Consider the following 21389-nt stretch of genomic DNA (forward strand, 5'->3'; position numbering starts at 1 on the left):
GGCTGTGCTGTTGCATTGTGGTGCTGCTGATTTGAGGTACTGTTCATACCAGAAAAGTTAGGGAGTTAGGAAGGATAAAGTCCATTGCTGTGGCAGCCCTAGTGTCAGGTCACCTGAGGCCAGGTGAAAGATGCACACCAATGGGGTCAGGAATGCACCGCTAAGGTAGTGGACCCTACGGCTGACTGCAGATGGAGCTCTGGGTGGTCCAGGAAGCAGGTCCACTGGAGCACCAACACAGATCACACTGGGAGCTAGGGCATGAGATTCCCCAGAGCACGGAGTCTAAGAGCCAGCGGGTATATAATCCACAAGATATAGCTAACAGCTTTTCAGAGTACTCCTATATAATCTAAAAAAAGTCAAAGAAACTCCCCAACCCTTACCAACTGAAATGATAAACATGAAGTATCACCTGTTCCCTCAGTACCAAGGCCTCTGTTGCCTGCCACCATCACGGCTCTCATTGTTAGCCGGCTGCTCCTCCTTCTGTCCTTCCAGCGCACTAAAGCCGCGTACACACGTAGCCGTCTGTCCGACGGACTTAGTCTGGCAGACTTCCCGTCAGACTGTCCGTCGGACTTTCCGAACGGGCTACTTGCCCACACACGGCACTTTTTCAGCGGACTAATACGACGTACTAAGTCCGTCGTACTATCCCCCCTACTTTTGAAATGAACGGACTCGCCCACACACGCGGAGGAAAGTCCGCTCATTTCGAGCGCGTCTCCAGGTAGACGGGGCCCGCGAAGGAGACATCGCTGGCCCCGCCACCTGGTATAGACTTAAAGGGGAACCCCAACGCCGAAAAAAATCGGCGTGGGGGTCCCCCCAAGTCCACATCAGACCCTTGTCCGAGCACGCTACCTGGCCGGCCAGAAAAGGGGGGACGAGCGAGCACCCCCCCTCCTGAGCCGTACCAGGCCGCGTGCCCTCAACATGGGGGATGCCTTGGGGAAGGGGGGGCCGCGCGGCCCCCCCACCCCAAAGCACATTTTCCCCATGTTGATGAGGACAAGGGCCTCTTCCCGCCAACCCTGGCCGTTGGTTGTCGGGGTCTGCGGGCGAGGGGCTTATCGGAATCCGGGAGCCCCCTTTAATAAGGGGACCCCCGGATACCGGCCCCCCACCCTATGTGAATGAGTATGGGGTACAATGTACCCCTACCCATTCACCTGTAAAATAAATTACAAAAAAAAACACAACACACAAGATAAAATAGTTTATCTCTTCTTCTTCTTCAGATGTTGCCTCGTCGAGTCCTCCGCTCACAATGGCTCTGACTGGGCACGCGGATGATGTCCCCGCCTATTATGATGTCACAGTCCCAGCATCCTCTGGGACTGTGACACCATAATGGGCGGGGACATCATTCGGTGATTTCCCTATATAAGTCGCCGCGTGCCCGGTCAGAGCCATTGTGAGCGGAGGACTCGACGAGGCGAGGTGAGGCGTGGCCCGGCAGAAGAACCGAAGAGGGGGGACAAGACCCCCGAAGTTGGAAGAAGAGGGCGGCGGCGAGGAAGAAAGCCGGACTCCTCCGCTAGTAAAAGAGCTACAAGAAGATAGTGGAGGAGTCCGGCGAGAAGACCCACGAAGACGGAAGGCCCCCGGAGCTGTGCAATAAACTATTTTATCTTGTGTGTTGTGTTTTTTTTGCACTTTATTTTACAGGTGAATGGGTAGGGGTACATTGTACCCCATACTCATTCACATAGGGTGGGGGCCGGTATCCGGGGGCTGGGTAGCGTGCTCGGACAAGGGTCTGATGTGGACTTGGGGGGACCCCTACGCCGATTTTTTTTCCGTGTTGGGGTTCCCCTTTAAGTCCATACCAGGTGGCGGGGCCAGCGACATCTCCTTCGCGGGCCCCGCCTACCTGGAGACCCGCTCGAAATGAGCGGACTTTTCTCCGGGCGGGAAAAGTCCGCTCATTTCAAAAGTACGGCGGACTGGCACACACACTGCCGGATTGTCCGCCGAAATGCGAATCCGGCGGGAAGATTGGAGTGCAAAACTACTTTCTAAGTCCGCCGTACTTTTGGGTCAAAAAAGTATGCCGGAGGCTACACACGGGGGGATTGTCCGGCGGACTTGAGTTTGCTGGACTTTTCCACCCGCTTGTTTGATCGTGTGTACGCGGCATAAGTTACACATAACCTCAAATATGACAAAGGTTACAGTTGTTGCCAGACATCTCAGTCTTTACAACCCGGAGTGTTAAATGTGAACTCACTTTTCATCTTAACCTGGAGGGCTAAATATAACTTCAGTGCCAGTTCCCAGTTCTTTGTGATACACCATGACTACACTTCACAACATTTCATGATTTTCTCTTCCTAGTTAATGGCACAAACAACTTCTTCTTTAACTAGTTGCCGCCCGCCCTGCTGGAAAATTACGGCGGGGTGGTGCGGCTCTCATTCTGGGATGCCCATGGGGGGCGCAGAGTGTGGCGATCACTGCCGCGACGTGTTGCATGGAACGCCGCACTGCGTGACCCCGAGCTCTGTAAAGAGCTGCGTCCACGGCTCTTTAACCATGTGATCGGATGTGTCCAATCACAGCCGGTCACATGTAAACACGGAGGTGCCGGTAATCGGCACTCCTCCCCTCACACTGGCAAAGTGTGTGGTGAGGAGAGCCGATCAGCGGCATCTCCTCACAGGAGACATCTACAAATGTAATCAGGGCCCTGATCATCAGTGCCCTGATTACAATAGCGCCACAAATCAGTGGCAGCGATGAGTGCCCACCACTGCCAGCAATCAGTGCCAAGCACTGCCCACGAGTTCCACCAATCAGTTCCCATTAGTGATGCCAGTCCGTGCTGGCTATAAGTCCCGCCTATCAGTGCTGCTCATCGATGCCCATCACTGCTGTCCATCAATGTCCATCGGTGTCACCCATCAATGCCCATCAGTACCGCCTATCCGTGCCGCCTATCAGTGCCCACTTGTGCCGCCTATCAGTGCCAATTAGTAACCATCGGTGCCACCTAACAGTGCCCATCAGTGACGCCTATCAGTGCTCATCAGTGCCACATATCAGTGCCCGTAAGTGCTGTATATTAGTGCCTCCTCATCGGTGCCACTTAATCGGTGCCCATAAATGCTGCCTCATTAGTGGCACTTAATCAATGCCCACCAGTTCCGCCTATCAGTGCCCATCAGTGCCGCCTCATCAGTGCACATCAGTGATGGAGAAAAATTACAAAATTACAACATTTACTGATAGATCTGTATGGTCTTTTTTTTTTAATAAAAATTAAAAATCCAGCAGTGATTAAATACCACCAAAAGAAAGCTCTATTTGTGTGAAGAAAATTATAAAAAATGTATTTGGGTACAGTGTAGCATTACCGCGCAATTGTCATTCAAAGCTGAAAAATGGCCTGGGCAGGAAGGGGGTGTAAGTGCGCTGTAGGCAAGTGGTTAATAAAACTCTGTTTATTGAATATGAATAAAGTATATTTGAGGTAGCACATCAGTACATCTACTTCACATGCATGTCTGTATAAAATGTAATACACCCAAAGGGCTGCGCATATTTTTGGCTGTGCGTTTGGCTGTACTGTTGCATAGTGGTTCTGCTGATTTGTGATGTTCATACCAGAATAGTTGGGGAGTTAGGAAGGATAAAGTTCATTGCTGTGGCTGCTCTAGGTAATGGGTCCCGTTGGAGGGGCATGCAGACAGTGAAACAGATTACATAGTACACCGTCCTCCTCTCTGCACAGCTCCCACTATGGATGGCCCCAGACTGGGTTGGTTCCCCTGTATTTATGCCCTACATATAGAGAAATGACATATATAAAGGGGAAGCCATGTCACAAAATATATCAACCCCCTACATGCACCAACCAAGACTTAAAGGTAAACCTACAAAAATGCAGCTTAACAGGAAAAAACCTTCTACCAAGTAAGAACCTCTTTACATACGCTCTCATGGATCTCATCTGAGGGAGGGGGGGATAGTTTAGGTCTGGGCAAAGAGGCTAAAAGTGTATTTATTCTTTAACTCACACATTTGGAGGAAAATATCCTCATAGAGCCTCATCAGCGCCAACAATATGTGCAGCCTGTAAAAAATATTAATTACTATTTAAAAAATGTTTTTTTCAACTATTCATAGATGAGGCTCAGTGCTCGGTGACTCCAGCTGACAGAATAGAGTGCGGATATCCAGGAATTAGTTCTGAGGAATGCCATGTCAGAGGATGCTGCTTTGACCCATCTATTCCCGGGGTCAAATGGTGCTTCTTCTCCAAAACTATAAACGGGACTAGTGAAGGAAGTGAATGTCGCCGCCTCCATCGGCGAGATTGACACCTTGCTAGCCCGTTGCCTGATATGGATTTAAAGGGGAACCCCTACGCCAAAAAAACGGCATCGGGGTCCCCCCAAAGTCCATAGCAGACCCTTATCCGAGCACGCAGCCCGGCTGGTCAGGAAATGGGTTGGGAATGAGCGAGTGCCCCCCCTCATGAGCCATACCAGACCGCGTGCCCTCAACATGGGGGGGTGCTTTGGGCCCCCCACCCCAAAGCACCTTGTCCCCATGTTGATGAGGACAGGGGCCCCTTCCCAACAACCCTGGCCTGCTCTTTTACTGCTAGCTCTTTTACTAGCGGAGGAGCCCGGCTTTCTCCTTCGTCGCCGCCACCATCTGGGGGTCTTCTTCCAACTTCGGGGGTCTTGTCCCGCTCTTTGCTTCTTCTGCCGGGCCTCCACTAACTTCTTACAGTTCTTTTACTAGCGTTGGCCCGGTCTTGTCACCGCCTTCTTCTTCTTATTATTATTTTTCTTCCTCTTCCTTCCGATGTTGACACAACACTCTCTCCGGCCGTAATGGCAGGGACGCATTGTGCGGCGACTAATATAGGCATAAGTGGCAGGGTCACCGGGTGATGTCACATGATGACCCCGCCCCTTATGATGTCACAGTGGTCATTAACATGCGGCCCCTTCACCCCAAAGCACCCCCCCATGTTGAGGGCACGTGGCCTGGTACGGTTCAGGAGGGGGGGTGCTCGCTCGTCCCCACCACCTTTCCATAACGGCCGGGCTGCATGCTCGGATAGCAAATTCATACCAGGTGACGGGGCTTGTGAGGTGTCAATCTCGCTGATGGAGGCAGTGACATTCACTTCCTTTGCTAGTCCCATCTACCTGGTCCCGGGCGGTAGATGTAATTGCGTTAATGCCGCCCAAGTAATGGGAACGGCGTTACAATGAGGGGAAGAGTAATCAGTTACCCTCTAAAGTAACTGTGTTAAGTAACTCCGTTTATTTTACCTGAGTTACTTACATCACTGGTCATGTGCTAACGAGGAACATGTTGATAGAAGGAGTGTGCAGAGTGACAAAGAGATAATCTCATAAGTCTGCTGCTTCTCCTTCTACTGTCCAGTCACATGGGGAGTGAGTTACTGAAATGGAGCAGAGAAAAATCAGGTCCTCTTTATTGCTACGTACAGCTCTTGGGACTGGATGGGCAGAAATACAAACCCTTTGTCAAGTAAAATTGTTTATTTAACTGCCTGGGCTTCAGACTTCAAGAATAAGTGCACTAATTTTTATGACTTTCCCCTGACCTAAAGGATCCTACCCTACTTACCCTGATCCAATAGCTGCGACCTCCATTGTTTGTTTACATTCAACAGCGAAAGGCTACCTTTCTTTGTCGTGCCTGCAGAATTCAGCACTACCTCTATGAAGCTTGTCTACGTCCATCTCCCAGCCAGGAGACGGTTCCATAGAAGTCCAAGAGCTTGTAATGTGCAGGTGCGGCCAGAAGAGGGAGCCTATCATCGCTTTATGTAAACCAACTCTGGTGCCCATGCTCATTGGATCTAATCTGAGTAATGCCATGTACACACGATAGGACATTCAGACAACAGAATCCGTCAGATTTTTTCCGACGGATGTTGGCTCAAACTTGTCTTGCATACACACGGTCGCACAAAGTTGTCGGAAATTCCGATCGTCAAGAACGAAGTTACGTATATCAGGTACGAAGGGACCATAAAGAGTGAGTTCAATAGCCAGTAGCCAATAGCTTTCATCTCGTAATTTATTCTGAGCATACGTGGCACTTTGTGCTTCAGATTTGTATACATACAATCGGGATTTAAACAAATGGATTTTGTTGTCGGAAAATTTTAGATCCAGCTCTCAAACTTTGTGTCGGAAATTCAGATGGAAAAATCAGATGGAGCCCACACACGATCGGAATTTCCAACAACACATTCCGATCACACATTTTCCGTCGGAAAGTCCGACTGTGTGTACAGGGCATAAGGGTGAGTTTGTTTGGGTCCGGTGCTATACACTTATTTTTCAGGTCACACATTTGGAGGAGAATGTCCTCATAGTTCCTCATAAAAGCCAAAAACATCTACGTGCAGCCTGTAAACATTATTTATTGCTATTTCAAAAATAATATCTTCAATTATTCTTCATAGATAAGGTTCAATGCTCGGTGAGTCCAGCTGACATAACAGACTGCGGATATCCAGGAATTAGTTCTGAAGAATGCCAATCTAGAGGATGCTGCTTTGACCCATCTATTCCCGGGGTCAAATGGTGCTTCTTCTCCAAAAGCTACAGTAAGAGTTATTCCTATACGTACAATCTAAAACAGAGGAGCAAGTAATACAGTTGACGTAGAAAATAAAATTCAGCTCTAAAGCAGGCTAGGCTTCCCCAAAGAGGTGAGTTTTTAAAGATCACCTAAAGTTGGAGTCGGAGCTAGTCGGAGAGATTGGGATAGGAAGTTCCAGTAGAACAGAGAGGCCTTGAAGAAGTCCTGAGCATAGAAGTTGGTGATGAGAGAACTGGACAGCAACGGTGAAAGGTTTCCTGGTCACACCTGCACATTACAGCTCCACCTCGATGGGGCTAATCTACTTCCATCTCCCAGCAAAGAGATGTTCCCATAGAAGTCCAAGGGCCTATAATGTGCAGATGCAGCCAGGGGAGGAAGCCATTCACCACATAAATTTCAGCCTTAATGCCACAATGCACTTACAGCATCAAACAGTTCCTGAAGGACTGTGTCTTCCTCTTCACTACTCCAGCTGGTGACATGGTCTGTTCCTACCTGCCTGTCCACATGACTTTGTAGCATTTTGAGAAAGCAACACTTAGTACATACTTAACTCCACCACCTTAACTCAGATCTTTACAATTTACCATGTTATTATGTTCCACCATTAGCTGCATAGGGAAGGCATTGTATTTCACACAGCAAGCCTTGCACCCCAGTGGGATCCAATTTGGAAACCCAGTTATTAAGCGAGGAACATAAAGTACGTAAAGTATGTTCCAAGTTTCCTCACTACCAAGGCCTCTGCCATCTGCCTTCTGTCCTTCCAGTGCACTAAATACTTAAGAATTAACCAGGTTACACTTGTTGCCAGACATCTCAGTCTTTACAACCCTTAAATGTGAACTCACGTTTCTTCTAAACCCAGAGAGTTAAAGAGACAATAAATTCACTCACAGTTTTTTGTGATACACAATAACTATCCATCACTATATTTCATGATCGTAGTTGCCCCACAGCCAGACACAAAAGTCACATTTGGCTCATTGAACAGTGTAGAGGTATGCTTGTCTGAAGCTTTATTGTAGAACTTGAGTTTGGATAGGTTCATGGTAACTGTGTGATTCTCCAATAACTTTTATTGTTAACTTGAGGACACTAAAATATCTCTTAGTAAGGTGAGCAAGAGTCCTTGATTGCAGCAAATGTTGGACCCAGTTTTTTCAGGAATATCTTCAGCAGCAGCAGTAATGTGAGCATAAGTCCATGCTAGCAGCAAATAGTTGACTGAGCTCTCCATGACACCACACTCAGTGTCCCCTTTGATCAAACTGACCCTAGTACAAGAGGAATGGCAATAGCATACAATCTAAAGGATCACTCACACCAGCCTGTACTCACTAATGTCTTTGGATAATTTGTTGCCTTCTTCCAATATCTTCTAGGCAATTTTCCCATGATACCAGACTAGATCCCCAGGTGAAAAGTCCCTCAGTCAGCTTCAGCAAACTTTCAGCAGAATAGGCCACCAGCTAACCTAGCTGGGACCTCAATGAAATGCAGACACATGGTAGGCTTGCCTAGAGAGTGGACAGACCCCCCCCCCCCGATCTCCTCCGCCGGAACAAGATGATTGAGATTATTTATACACACACCCAACCACCATCTGGGCACTTAACCTAGAACCTCTCTCAGAGGGTGCTACACACTTATTGTTTATGTCACACATTTGGAGGAAAATGTCCTCATAGTTCCTCTTAAAAGTCAAAAAATTCTATGTGCAGTCTGTAAACATTATTAATTACTATTTCAATAAAAAAATATTTTCAATTCTTCGTAGATAATGCTCAGTGCTCGGTGAGTCCAGCTGACAGAAAAGAATGTGGGCATCCAGGAATTAGTTCCAAAGAATGCCTTTCCAGAGGATGCTGCTTTGACTCATCTATTCCCGGGGTCAAATGGTGCTTCCACAAAAAGACCTACAGTAAGGCTTTTTCCTATGCTGTGATTTCCATTATTATTATAATACACTACTTTTATAGTGGCAACAGTTTCTGCAGCTCTCTACAATAAAAACAGGGTAAGTACCTGAATTCAACTTGATATTCACCTCTCACAGTCCCTTATGTAGCAGAGCTCAGACAGGCAGAGGAAGAAGCAACCCAAAGAGCCAGTCATATATGCTACAGAGGTCATGTGCTATATGAGTGAGGGTGGGATTGTTTAGGTTAAGTCAAATGGCCAAAAAGTGCACTCTGTCTGAAAGTGCAATTCCTCTTTAAGTCATTTGGTTAAGAAATGAGTTCTTCATAAGCTCTGAAAACTATTATGTGCAGCCTGTAAACATTATTGCTATTTCAAAAATAATATTTTCAGTTATCCTTCATAGATACGGCTCAGTGCTCGGTGAGACCGGCTGACAGAACAGACTGTGGCTATCCAGGAATTAGTTCCGAAGAATGCCAATCCAGAGGATGTTGCTTCAACTCATCTATTCCCGGGGTCAAATGGTGCTTCTTCCCCAATGAGCACAGTAAGGATAATTTTAATACTCGTAATCTACTCTGATACCCCTAACTAAAATCTAATGGAACCAATTGCCTCCAGAAGGTGCCCAATTAGTAAATAGAGTCCACCTGTGTGCAATGTATTCTCAGTATAAATACTGCTGTTCTGTGAAGCCCTCAGGGGTTTGTTAGAGAACCTTAGTCAACAAACAGCATCATAAAAGCCAAGGGACATGCCAGACAGGTCAGGGATAAAGTTGTGGGGAAGTTTAAAGCAGGGTTAGGTTATAAAAAAGTACACCCAGCTTTGATCATCTCACGGAGCACTGTTCAATCGATCATCAAAAAATGGAAAGAATATGGCACAACTCCAAACCTACCAAAACATGGCCGTCCAATTAAACTGAGAGGCCGGGCAAGGAGAGCATTAATCAGAGCAAGAGCCAAGAGGTCCATGGTAACTCTGGAGGAGCTGCAGAGATCCACAGCTCAGGTGGGAGATTCTGTCCACAGGACAACCATTGGTCGTGCTCTCCACAAATCTGCCCTTTACGGAAGAGTGGCAAGAAGAAAGCCATTGTTGAAAGAAAGCCATAAGAAGTCCCATTTGCAGTCTGCGAGAAGCCATGTGGGTGACACAGAAAACATGTGGACAGATGAGACCAAAATCTAACTTTTTGGCATAAAAGCAAAAAGCTATGTGTTGGCGGAAAACTAACACTGCACATCACCCTGAACACACCATCCCCACCGTGAAACATGGTGGTGGCAGCATCATGTTGTGGGAATGCTTTTCTTTAGCAGGGACAGGGAAGCTCGTCAGAGTTAATGGGAAGATGGATGGAGCCAAGTACAGGGCAATCCTAGAAGAAAAACTTTTAGAATTTGCAAAAGATTTGAGACTTGGGCGGAGGTTCACCTTCCAGCAGGGCATTGACCCTAAACATACAACCAGAGCTACATTGGAATGGTTTAGATCAAAGCATATTCATGTGTTAGAATGGCCCATTCCAAGTCCAGACCTAAATGCAATAGGGAATCTGTGGCAAGACTTGAAAATTGCTGTTCACAGACCCTCTCCATCAAATCTGACGGAGCTTGAGCTATTTTGCAAAGATGAATGGGCAAAAGTTTCACTCTCTAGATGTGCTAAGCTGGTAGAGACATCCCCATAAAGACTTGCAGCTGTAATTGCAGCACAAAGTGGTTCTACAAGGTATTGACACACTTTTCAGATATTTATTTGTAAAAAAATTGAAAGCCATTTATCATTTTCATTCCACTTCACAATTATGTTCCACTTTGTTTTGGTCTATCACATAAAATAACAATAAAATACATTTGCATTTTTGGTTGTAACGTGATAAAATGTGGAAAATTTCAAGGAGTATGAATACTTTTTCAAGGCACTGTACTTCCATCTCTCAGTAAGGAGATAGCCCCATAGAAGGCCAAGGGCCTGTAATATGTAGGCGCAGCCAAGAGAGGAAGTCATTCACCACTGAATGTAAACAAATTTACAAAGTCGGTCAAAGAGGAGGTGGCCTAGCAGTGATCTACAAATCTCAGCTCACATTCACAAAACCAACTTTACAGAGCTCACTGCCATTCATGGAAACACTCACACTTCAATGTCAAACAACACCCAAGGACACCTTTCACATACTACTGTACTACAGACTACCGGGACCAAAGACACACTTCCTTGCACCTTTTATCAAATCTCTACATACACCTTGAAAACCAAAAATCTCCTGCTATTTGGGGACTTTAATCTCTGGGCAAACTCCTCCCACGACTCCATCGCTACCGCTTCCACCACCCAACTGGAAGCACTAGGCCTTAGCCCTTGTACACACCGTCTGAGATTCCGACAACCAAATCTGTCGGAATTAAGAGGTCCGGAAGTGATGTTGCATACACACGGTCGGACTAAGTTGTCGGAATTTCGGGTTGGCAAGAACGCGGTGATGTAAGCCGCGTACGGCGGGCCTAGAAAAGGGAAGTTCAGCACCACATCCGGCTCCTTTGGGCTCCTTCTGCTGATCTCGTGTGCATCGCGTGTTAGTAGAAGTTTGGTGAGAGGCGATTCGCGCTTTTCAGATTTGTGATTCAGTTCGCTACTGCTCTTCAGTTTGTGCTTGTCTTTACGTATCTGATAATCAGTGCGTGCAGTCAGTAAGTATTTGTTTCTCATTGTGGGCTATATCTTGGTATAATACGCTTTGATTTGCATTGCTTATTGACTGCTTGCTTCTGCTATTCAGGTCGTTCTGACCAGCCAACCGTTTTCAAACTATGTTTTGTCTACGTACTCGTTGTAGAGTTTGTGCTGTGCAGGGGCTCCGTGTTGGGGTTCTTACTTTGACACAAGCCTGGTCCATGAACAGGGAGGGGAGGCGTTTGTGGACCAAGAATTGGTTGCGCCAGCGTGACCAGTTCTCGCACAAGCCTTTGCTCCGTGAGATCCGGGAGAATAATCCTGATGATTTCAGGAATTATCTCCGGATGACGGACCCCGTTTTTCACCTTTCTTTGTCGTGCCTGCACAATTCAGCACTACCTCTATGAAACTTGTCTATGTCCATCTCCCAGCCAGGAGACGGTTCCATAGAAGTCCAAGAGCTTGTAATGTGCAGGTGCGGCCAGAAGAGGGAGCCTATCATCGCTTAATGTAAACCAACTCTGGTGCCCATGCTCATTGGATCTAATCTGAGTAATGCTATGTACACACGATAGGACATTCCGACAACAGAATCCATCAGATTTTTTCAGACGGATGTTGGCTCAAACTTGTCTTGCATACACACGGTCACACAAAGTTGTCGGAAATTCCGATCGTCAAGAACTAAGTTACGTATAGCATGTACGAAGGGAGTATAAAGAGTGAGTTCAATAGCCAGTAGCCAATAGCTTTCATCTCGTAATTTATTCTGAGCATACGTGGCACTTTGTGCGTCAGATTTGTATACATACAATCGGAATTTAAACAAATGGATTTTGTTGTCGGAAAATTTTAGATCCAGCTCTCAAACTTTGTGTGTCGGAAATTCAGATGGAAAAAGTCAGATGGAGCCCACACACAATCGGAATTTCCGACAACACATTTTCCGTCGGAAAATCCGACTGTGTGTACAGGGCATAAGGGTGAGTTTGTTTGGGTTCGATGCTATACACTTATTTTTCAGGTCACACATTTGGAGGAAAATGTCCTCATTGTTCATCATAAAAGCCAAAAACGTCTATGTGCAGCCTGTAAACATTATTTATTGCTATTTCAAAAATAATATCTCCAATTATTCTTCATAGATAAGGTTCAGTGCTCGGTGAGTCCCGCTGACAGAACAGACTGTGGATATCCAGGAATTAGTTCTGAAGAATGCCATTCTAGAGGATGCTGCTTTGACCCATCTATTCCCGGGGTCAAATGGTGCTTCTTCTCCAAAAGCTACAGTAAGAGTTATTCCTATACAGTACTTACAATCTAAAACAGAGGAGCAAGTAATACAGTTGACGTAGAAAATAACATTCAGCTCTGAGGCAGGCTAGGCTTCCCCAAAGAGGTGAGTTTTTAAATATCACCTAAAGTTGGAGTAGGAGCTAGCCGGAGAGATTGGGATAGGAAGTTCCAGTAGAACAGAGAGGCCTTGAAGAAGTCCTGAGCATAGAAGTTGGTGATGAGAGAACTGGACAGCAACGGTGAAAGGTTTCCTAGTCACGCCTGCACATTACAGCTCCACCTCGATGGGGCTAATCTACTTCCATCTCCCAGCAAAGAGATGTTCCCATAGAAGTCCAAGGGCCTATAATGTGCAGATGCAGCCAGGGGAGGAAGCCATTCACCACATGAACTTTCAGCCTTAATGCCACAATGCACTTACAGCATCAAACCCTTCCTGAAGGACTGTGTCTTCTTCTTCACTACTCCAGCTGGTGACATGGTCTGTTTCTACCTGTCTGTCCACATGACTTTGTAGCATTTTGAGAAAGCAACACTTAGTACATACTTAACTCCACCACCTTGACTCAGATCTTTACAATTTACCATGTTATTATGTTCCACCATTAGCTGCATAGGGAAGGCATTGTATTTCACACAGCAAGCCTTGCACCCCAGTGGGCTCCAATTTGGAAACCCAGTTATTAAGCGAGGAACATAAAGTACGTAAAGTATGTTCCAAGTTTCCTCACTACCAAGGCCTCTGTCATCTGCCTTCTGTCCTTCCAGTGCACCAAATACTCAAGAATTAACCAGGTTACACTTGTTGCCAGACATCTCAGTCTTTACTAGGGATGAGCCGAACACCCCCCTGTTCGGTTCGCACCAGAACCTGCGAACAGACCTAAACTTCGTGTGAACTTTAGAACCCTATTAAAGTCTATGGGACTCGAACGTTCACAATCTAAAGTGCTCATTTTAAAGGGTAATATGCAAGTTACTGTCCTAAAAAGTGTTTGGGGACCCGGGTCCTGCCCCAGGGGACATGGATCAATGCAAAAAAAAGTTTTAAAAACGTCCGTTTTTTCAGGAGCAGTGATTTTAATAATGATTAAAGTGAAACAATAAAAGTGTAATATTCCTTTAAGTTTCGTAGCTGGGGGGTATCTATAGTATGCCTGTGAAGGGGCGCATGTTTCTGCTGCTTAGAACTGTCCCTGCACAAAGTGTCATTTGTGCAGGAAAAAAAGTCTTTTAAAATCACTTGCGGCTAAATTGTCGGCTCCCCATAATACAGAGAACACTCAATGAGTGTTCTCTGTATTAGCCGACAATTCATTCATTCATTGATAAAAAAAAAATAAAAAAAAAAAAAGTGTGGGGGTTCCCCTAAATTCAATTACCAGGCCCTTCAGGTCTGACATGGATATTAAGGGGAACCCCGTGTCAAATTAAAAAAAATTTGACGTGGGGGTCCCCCTAAATATCCATACCAGACCCTTCAGGTCTGATATGGATATTAAGGGGAACCCCGCATCAAAAAAAAAAATTGACGTGGGGGTCCCCCTAAAAATCCACACCAGACCCTTTATCCGAGCATGCAACCTGGCAGGCCGCAGGAAAAGAGGGGGGGACGAAAGAGTGGCCCCCCCTCCCTCCTGAACTGTACCAGGCCACATACCCTCAACATTGGGAGGATGCTTTGGGGGTCTGTGACCCCTCAAAGCACCTTGTCCCCATGTTGATGAGGACAAGGGCCTCATCCTCACAACCCTGGCCGGTGGTTGTGAGGGTCTGCGGGAGGGGGGCTTATCAGAATCTGGAAGCCCCCTTTAACAAGGGGACCCCCAGATCCCGGCCCCCCCTGTTTGAAATGGTAAGGGGGTACAAAAGTACCCCTACCATTTCACAAAGAAAGTGTCAAAATGGTTAAATAAGACAAACACACTTTTGAAAAATTCCTTTATTAAAAATAAAAAAAATGTAAAAAAGATTCCAGCGGTGCTAATCCACTCTTGCTATCCAGCGACGGATCTCTGGGGTCCAGCGATGGATGATCATATCCAGCGACGGGGGATCTCTCAGTCCAGCGCTGTCCATACATCCTTCTTCTGTCTCCATTGCGGAGACACTGCAGAGATCCCAGCGCTGACGTTTCTTATATTAGGAGGGCGGAGCCACTCCGTTACATCAGAGGGGGTGGGGTCACCCATACGTCACTGGGGAACCCCTGGCTCCCTTTACCAGCGTCAGAGGGGGCGGGGTCAGGTGACGAGTGGCCCCGCCCTCCTAATATAAGAAACGTCAGCGCTGGGATCTCTGCAGTGTCTCCGCAGTGGAGACAGAAGAAGGATGTATGGACAGCGCTGGACTGCGAGATCCCACGTTGCTGGATATGATCATCCATCGCTAGACCCCGGAGATCCGTCGCTGGATAGCAAGAGTGGATTAGCACCGCTGGAATCTTTTTTTTATTTTTTTTATTTTTAATAAAGGAATTTTTCAAAAGTGTGTTTGTCTTATTTAACCATTTTGACACTTTCTTTGTGAAATGGTAGGGGTACTTTTGTACCCCCTTACCATTTCAAACAGGGGGGAGCCGGGATCTGGGAGTCCCCTTGTTAAAGGGGGCTTCCAGATTCTGATAAGCCCCCCGCCCGCAGACCCTCACAACCCCCGGCCAGGGTTGTGAGGATGAGGCCCTTGTCCTCATCAACATGGGGACATGGTGCTTTGAGGGGTCACAGACCCCCAAAGCATCCTCCCAATGTTGAGGGTATGTGGCCTGATACGGTTCAGGAGGGAGGGGGGGCCGCTCTCTCGTCCCCCCCTCTTTTCCTGCGGCCTGCCAGGTTGCGTGCTCGGATAAAGGGTCTGGTATGGATTTTTAGGGGGACACCCACATCAAATTTTTTTTTTATTTGATGCGGGGTTCCCCTTAATATCCATATCAGACCTGAAGGTTCTGGTATGGATATTTAGGGGGACCCCCATGTCAATTTTTTTTTTTTATTTGACACGGGGTTCCCCTTAATATCCATGTCAGACCTGAAGGGCCTGGTAATTGAATTTAGGGGAACCCCCACGCTTTATTTTTTTATCAATGAATGAATGAATTGTTGGCTAATACAGAGAACACTCATTGAATGTTCTCTGTATTACGGGAGCCGACAATTTAGCCGCAAGTGATTTTAAAAGACTTTTTTTCCTGCACAAATGACACTTTGTGCAGGGACAGTTCTAAGCAGCAGAAACATGCGCCCCTTCACAGGCATACTATAGATACCCCCCAGCTACGAAATTTAAAGGAATATTACACTTTTATTGTTTCACTTTAATCATTATTAAAATCACTGCTCCTGAAAAAACGGACGTTTTTAAAACTTTTTTTTGCATTGATCCATGTCCCCTGGGGCAGGACCCGGGTCCCCAAACACTTTTTAGGACAGTAACTTGCATATTACCCTTTAAAATTAGCACTTTATATTTCTCCCATAGACTTGTATAGGGTGTTCCGGCTTTTTGAATTTGCTGCGAACAGCCAAAATTGTTCACTGTTCGCTGAACAGGCGAACAGGCAATGTTCGAGTAGAACATGAGTTCGACTCCAACTCAAAGCTCCTCCCTAGTCTTTACAACCCTTAAATGTGAACTCACGTTTCTTCTAAACCCGGAGAGTTAAAGAGACAGTAACTTCACTCACAGTTTTTTTTGATACACAATAACTACCCATCACTATATTTCATGATCGTAGTTGCCCCACAGCCAGACACAAAAGTCACATTTGGCTCATTGAACAGTGTAGAGGTGTGCTTGTCTGAAGCTTTATTGTAGAACTTGAATTTGGATAGGTTCAGGGTAACACTGGGATTCTCCAATAACTTTTATTGTGAACTTGAGGACACCAAAATATCTCTTAGTAAGGTGAGCAAGAGTCCTTGATTGCAGCAAATGTTGGACCCAGTTTTTCAGGAATATCTTCAGCAGCAGCAATAATGTGAGCATAAGTCCATGCTAGCAGCAAATAGTTGACTGAGCTCTCCATGACACCACACACAGTGTCCCCTTTGATCAAACTGACCCTTGTACAAGAGGAATGGCAATAGCATACAGTCTAAAGGATCACTCACACCAGCCTGTACTCACTAATGTCTTTGGATAATTCGTTGCCTTCTTTCAATATCTTCTAGGCAATTTTCCCATGATACCAGACTAGATCCCCAGGTGAAAAGTCCCTCAGTCAGCTTCAGCAAACTTAGCAGAATAGGCCACCAGCTAACCTAGCTGGGACCTCGATGAAATGCAGACACATGGCAGGCTTGCCTAGAGAGTGGACAGACCCCCCACCCCCCCATCTCCTGCGCCGGAACAAGATGATTGAGAGTATTTATACACACACCCAACCACCATCTGGGCACTTAACCTAGAACCTCTCTCAGAGGGTGCTACACACTTATTGTTTAGGCCACACATTTGGAGGAAAATGTCCTCATAGTTCCTTCTAAAAGCCAAAAACTTCTATGTGCAGCATGTGAACATTGTTAATTGCTATTTCAAAAAAAATATTTTCAATTCTTCATAGATAAGGCTCAGTGCTCGGTGAGTCCGGCAGACAGAAAAGAATGCGGCTATCCAGGAATTAGTTCCAAAGAATGCCTTTCCAGAGGATGCTGCTTTGACTCATCTATTCCCGAGGTCAAATGGTGCTTTCACAAAAAGATCTACAGTAAGGCTTTTTCCTATGCTATCATTTACATTATTATTATCATTATTATTATTATGTAGCACTAACCCCTGAAGGAGCTTCTGGTTTGATTGGGCTTACTGTTACCTTCTTCACCTCGATTTGCGTCTAGGGGGTTCCCGTGGTAGATGGCCCAGAAACTAGAGACTGACGACAGATCCACTTAAAGGGATTTTTATTTGCAAAAACGTAGTTAACGAACAGTCTCTTAGTATAGGATCAGAGGGTTAGGAAGAAAGTTTAGGTACTTAGTGTCAAAGTCAATAATCCAGAGAATAGCCATTCACAGCTGGATAAGTTGGATAGTCCCTCTCTCACAAGTCCCTCTCTCACAAGGCCTAGCAGCCTAAGGTGCTTAAATCAGAAATAATCTCTGCCACAGACATTGTTGTAGAACATGTAGGAAACTAGGACTTGTAGAACACTCGTATGGTACCAGTATCTTTCAGCCGGTTCGGCGATAGCCACGAGATTGGATTCACATATGTCCCTCAGCCTCACCAGGCTCTTGCTAAGAAGCCAACCTGTACATGGCCTTCTTCTGAAGAGTCCTCCCCTGGATAGCTATGAAGTTGCTGGGCCTCTCCACAACCGGAGACGGCACCGGACCACCTCAGAATCCTTTCCTTGGTTTACTTGCCATGAAGCTAGCCAGCCCCGATACATAAAGTCGGGTGGATCTGCACCCCAGGCCATAGCCTTCCTGGGGGCTGGTCAGGAAGACCAGGTCCATGGAGTCAGAACATACTTCTGGACCGGAACCCCAAACCATGTGACATCCGCATCTTAAGTGCCCTCTCCCAGAATGCACAGCAAGAGTGACACTCCCACTGGGCTAGTTCTGAGCGAAAGTTACCTTAAAGCACCCAACCAGACTGTGTTTCCATGCCTGTCAGAAGAGACAATGCCCCCTATGGCCAGGCTGAACACCCTATAGTCCAGTCGGACTGATGCTGAGGTCCAGATTTGGAATAATTATACCCAAACTAAACTGCGGTTCAGGTGTAACATTAAATTTTAAAAAAACATCTTCAGGAGCCGGCGCTACAATTATAATACACAAATTTTATAGTGGCAACAGTTTCTGAAATTCTCTACAATAAAAACATGGTAAGTATTTGAATTCGACTTGATATTCGCCTCTCTCAGTCCCTTATGTAGCAGAGCTCAGACTGGCAGAGAAATAAGCAACCCAAAGAGCCAGTCGTATATGCTACAGAGATCATGTGCTATATAAATGAGGGTGGATTATTTAGGTCAGGTCAACGGGCCAAAAAGTGCACTCTGTCTGAAAGTGTAATTCCTCTTTAAATCATTTGGTTAAAAAATTAGGAGTTCTTTATAAGTGCTGAAAACTATTATGTGCAGCCTGTAAACATTATTGCCATTTCAAAAATAATATTTTCAGTTATTCTTCATAGATACGGCTCAGTGCTCGGTGAGTCCAGCCGACAGAACAGACTGCGGATATCCAGGAATTAGTTCTGAAGAATGCCAATCTAGAGGATGTTGCTTCAACCCATCTATTCCCGGGGTCAAATGGTGCTTCTTCCCCAACAGCTACAGTAAGGGTTTTTTCTATGCTTACAAGCTAAAAGGGAAGGGCAAGTGATATAAAGAGATAATAACTGTGGGGGGGGGGGGGGGGATCAGTTGATGGAGAAAATACAATTCAGCTCTGAGGCAGGATAGGCTGCACTAATAAGGTGAGTTTTCAGAGATCATCTAAAGATGGAGTAGGACAGTGATGGCGAACCTTGGCACCCCAGATGTTTTGGAACTACATTTCCCATGATGCTCCACGACACTGCAAAGTGCATCATGGGAAATATAGTTCCAAAACATCTGGGGTGCCAAGGTTTGCCATCATTGGAGTAGGAGATAGCTGGAGAGGTTGGGAGTTCCAAAGGAAGAGAAATGCCTTGAAGTCCTGAACATAGGAATAAGTGATGAGGGAGCTAGAGAGCAGCGGTGAAAGGCTTCCTGGTTGTGTCTGCACAGCTCTATGGGGCTCTTCTACTCTCATCTCCCAGTAATGAGATGGTCCCATAGAAGTCATTTCAATTGTAAAATGTAGGCACTGCCAGGAGAGGAAGCCATTCACCACGGAATATAAACAAACTCTGCAGGCTGCGTGTAAGCAGGTCAGGCCAGCTGTAGCCACATGAACCTTGCCCCCTAGGGGCCTCTCGGGAGTATTGTGATAATTGCTTCATACACTTTAATAAATTCAGGGTGTCTTATCCACTGTCGGCCCTAAGGCCACAATGCGCTTACAGCATCACACCCTTCCTTCCCCAAGGACCATGTCTTCCTTTTCACTACGTCAGCTGGTGACATGGTCTGTTCCTGCCTGTACCAACATATGCAACATATGCTTTTACAGCATTTTGAGAATGTAACGCTTAGTATATATTTAACTCCACCAGCTTGACTCACATCTTTACATTATTCCGTTCAATCATGTTCCACCATTAGCTGCACATGAAAGACACTCTATTTCACGCAGCAAGGCCTTGCACTTTGTGACTCTAGACTCGGTCCAGAGACAGGCCTAGTACCGCAGCGGGCTCCAACATGGAGACCCATTCACTAAGTGGGGCACATGAAGTATCACCTGTTCCCTCACTACCAAGGCCTCTGTTGCCTGCCACCATCACGGCTCTCATTGTTAGCTGGCTGCTCCTCCTTCTGTCCTTCCAGCGCACTAAAGCCGCCTACACACGTAGCCGTCTGTCCGACGGACTTAGTCTGGCAGACTTCCCGTCAGACTGTCCGTCGGACTTTCCGAACTACACACGGGGGGATTGTCCGGCGGACTTGAGTTTGCTGGACTTTTCCACCCGCTTGTTTGATCGTGTGTACGCGGCATAAGTTACACATAACCTCAAATATGAAAAAGGTTACAGTTGTTGCCAGACATCTCAGTCTTTACAACCCGGAGTGTTAAATGTGAACTCACTTTTCTTCTTAACCTGGAGGGCTAAATATAACTTCAGTGCCAGTTCCCAGTTCTTTGTGATACACCATGACTACACTTCACTATATTCATGATTTTCTCTTCCCAGTTATTGACATAGACAACTTCTTCTTTAACTAGTTACCACCCACCCCGCTGGAAAATTACGGCGGGGTGGTGCGGCTCTCATTCTGGGACGCCCATGGGGGGCGCAGAGTGTGGCGATCGCTGCCGTGACGTGTTGCATGGAACGCCGCACTGTGCGACCCCGAGCTCTGTAAAGAGCTGCGTCCATGGCTCTTTAACCATGTGATCGGATGTGTTCAATCACTGCCAGTCACATGTAAACACGGAGGTGCCGGTAATCGGCACTCCTCGCCTCACACTGACAAAGTGTGTGGTGAGGAGAGCCGATCAGCAGCATCTCCTCACAGGAGACATCTACACATGTAATCAGGGCCCTGATCATCAGTGCCCTGATTACAATAGCGCCACAAATCAGTGCCAGAGATGAGTGCTCACCAGTGCCAGTAATCAGTGCCCACCACTTCCAGCAATCAGTTCCCAGCACTGCCCACAAGTTCCACCAATCAGTTCCCATTAGTGATGCCAGTCCGTGCTGGCTATCAGTCCCGCCTATCAGTGCTGCTCATCAATGCCCATCACTGCTGTCCATCAATGCCCATCGGTGTCACCCATCAATGCCCATCAGTACTGCCTATCCGTGCCGCCTATCGGTGCCCACTGGTGCTGCCTATCAGTGCCAATTATTATCCATCGGTGCCACCTAACAGTGCCCATCATTGACGCCTATCAGTGCCACATATCAGTGCCCATAAGTGCTGTATATTGGTGCCTCCTCATCGGTGCCACTTAATCAGTGCCCATAAGTGCTGTATATTAGTGCCTCCTCATCGGTGCCACCTAATCAGTGCCCATAAATGCTTCCTCATTAGTGCCACTTAATCAATGCCCAACAGTTCCACCTATCAGTGCCCATCAGTGCCATCTCATCAGCACACATCAGTGAAGGAGAAAAATTACAAAATTACAACATTTACTGATAGATCAGTATGGTCTTTTTTTTTTTTTTTTTTAGTAAAAATTAAAAACCCAGCAGTGATTAAATACCACCAAAAGAAAGCTCTATTTGTGTGAAGAAAGTGATAAAAAAATGTATTTGGGTACAGT

At 46.4% G+C, this 21389-nt stretch overlaps 1 protein-coding gene across 9 annotated transcripts in view; it reads left to right on the forward strand.

The window, feature by feature from the left end:
* LOC143981748 (uncharacterized) overlaps nucleotides 1-21389 on the forward strand; it is a 91392-nt gene that overhangs the window by 45297 nt on the left and 24706 nt on the right. For 5 of the 9 annotated variants that reach the window (XM_077479807.1, XM_077479811.1, XM_077479812.1 and 2 more), the window contains 6 exons: nucleotides 6467-6610; nucleotides 8390-8533; nucleotides 8939-9082; nucleotides 12366-12509; nucleotides 17078-17221; nucleotides 18661-18804. In XM_077479807.1, coding sequence (XP_077335933.1) covers nucleotides 6467-6610; nucleotides 8390-8533; nucleotides 8939-9082; nucleotides 12366-12509; nucleotides 17078-17221; nucleotides 18661-18804 — 864 coding nt within the window. The remainder of the gene's footprint in view (nucleotides 1-6466; nucleotides 6611-8389; nucleotides 8534-8938; nucleotides 9083-12365; nucleotides 12510-17077; nucleotides 17222-18660; nucleotides 18805-21389) is intronic. The other 4 variants (XM_077479816.1, XM_077479813.1, XM_077479815.1 and 1 more) reach the window with 4 other exon arrangements.

Source organism: Lithobates pipiens, unplaced genomic scaffold, assembly GCF_037356315.1.
Source record: "Lithobates pipiens isolate NorthernLeopardFrog02 unplaced genomic scaffold, aLitPip1_a1.2 Scaffold_16, whole genome shotgun sequence".
NCBI classification, from domain to species: Eukaryota; Metazoa; Chordata; class Amphibia; order Anura; family Ranidae; genus Lithobates; species Lithobates pipiens.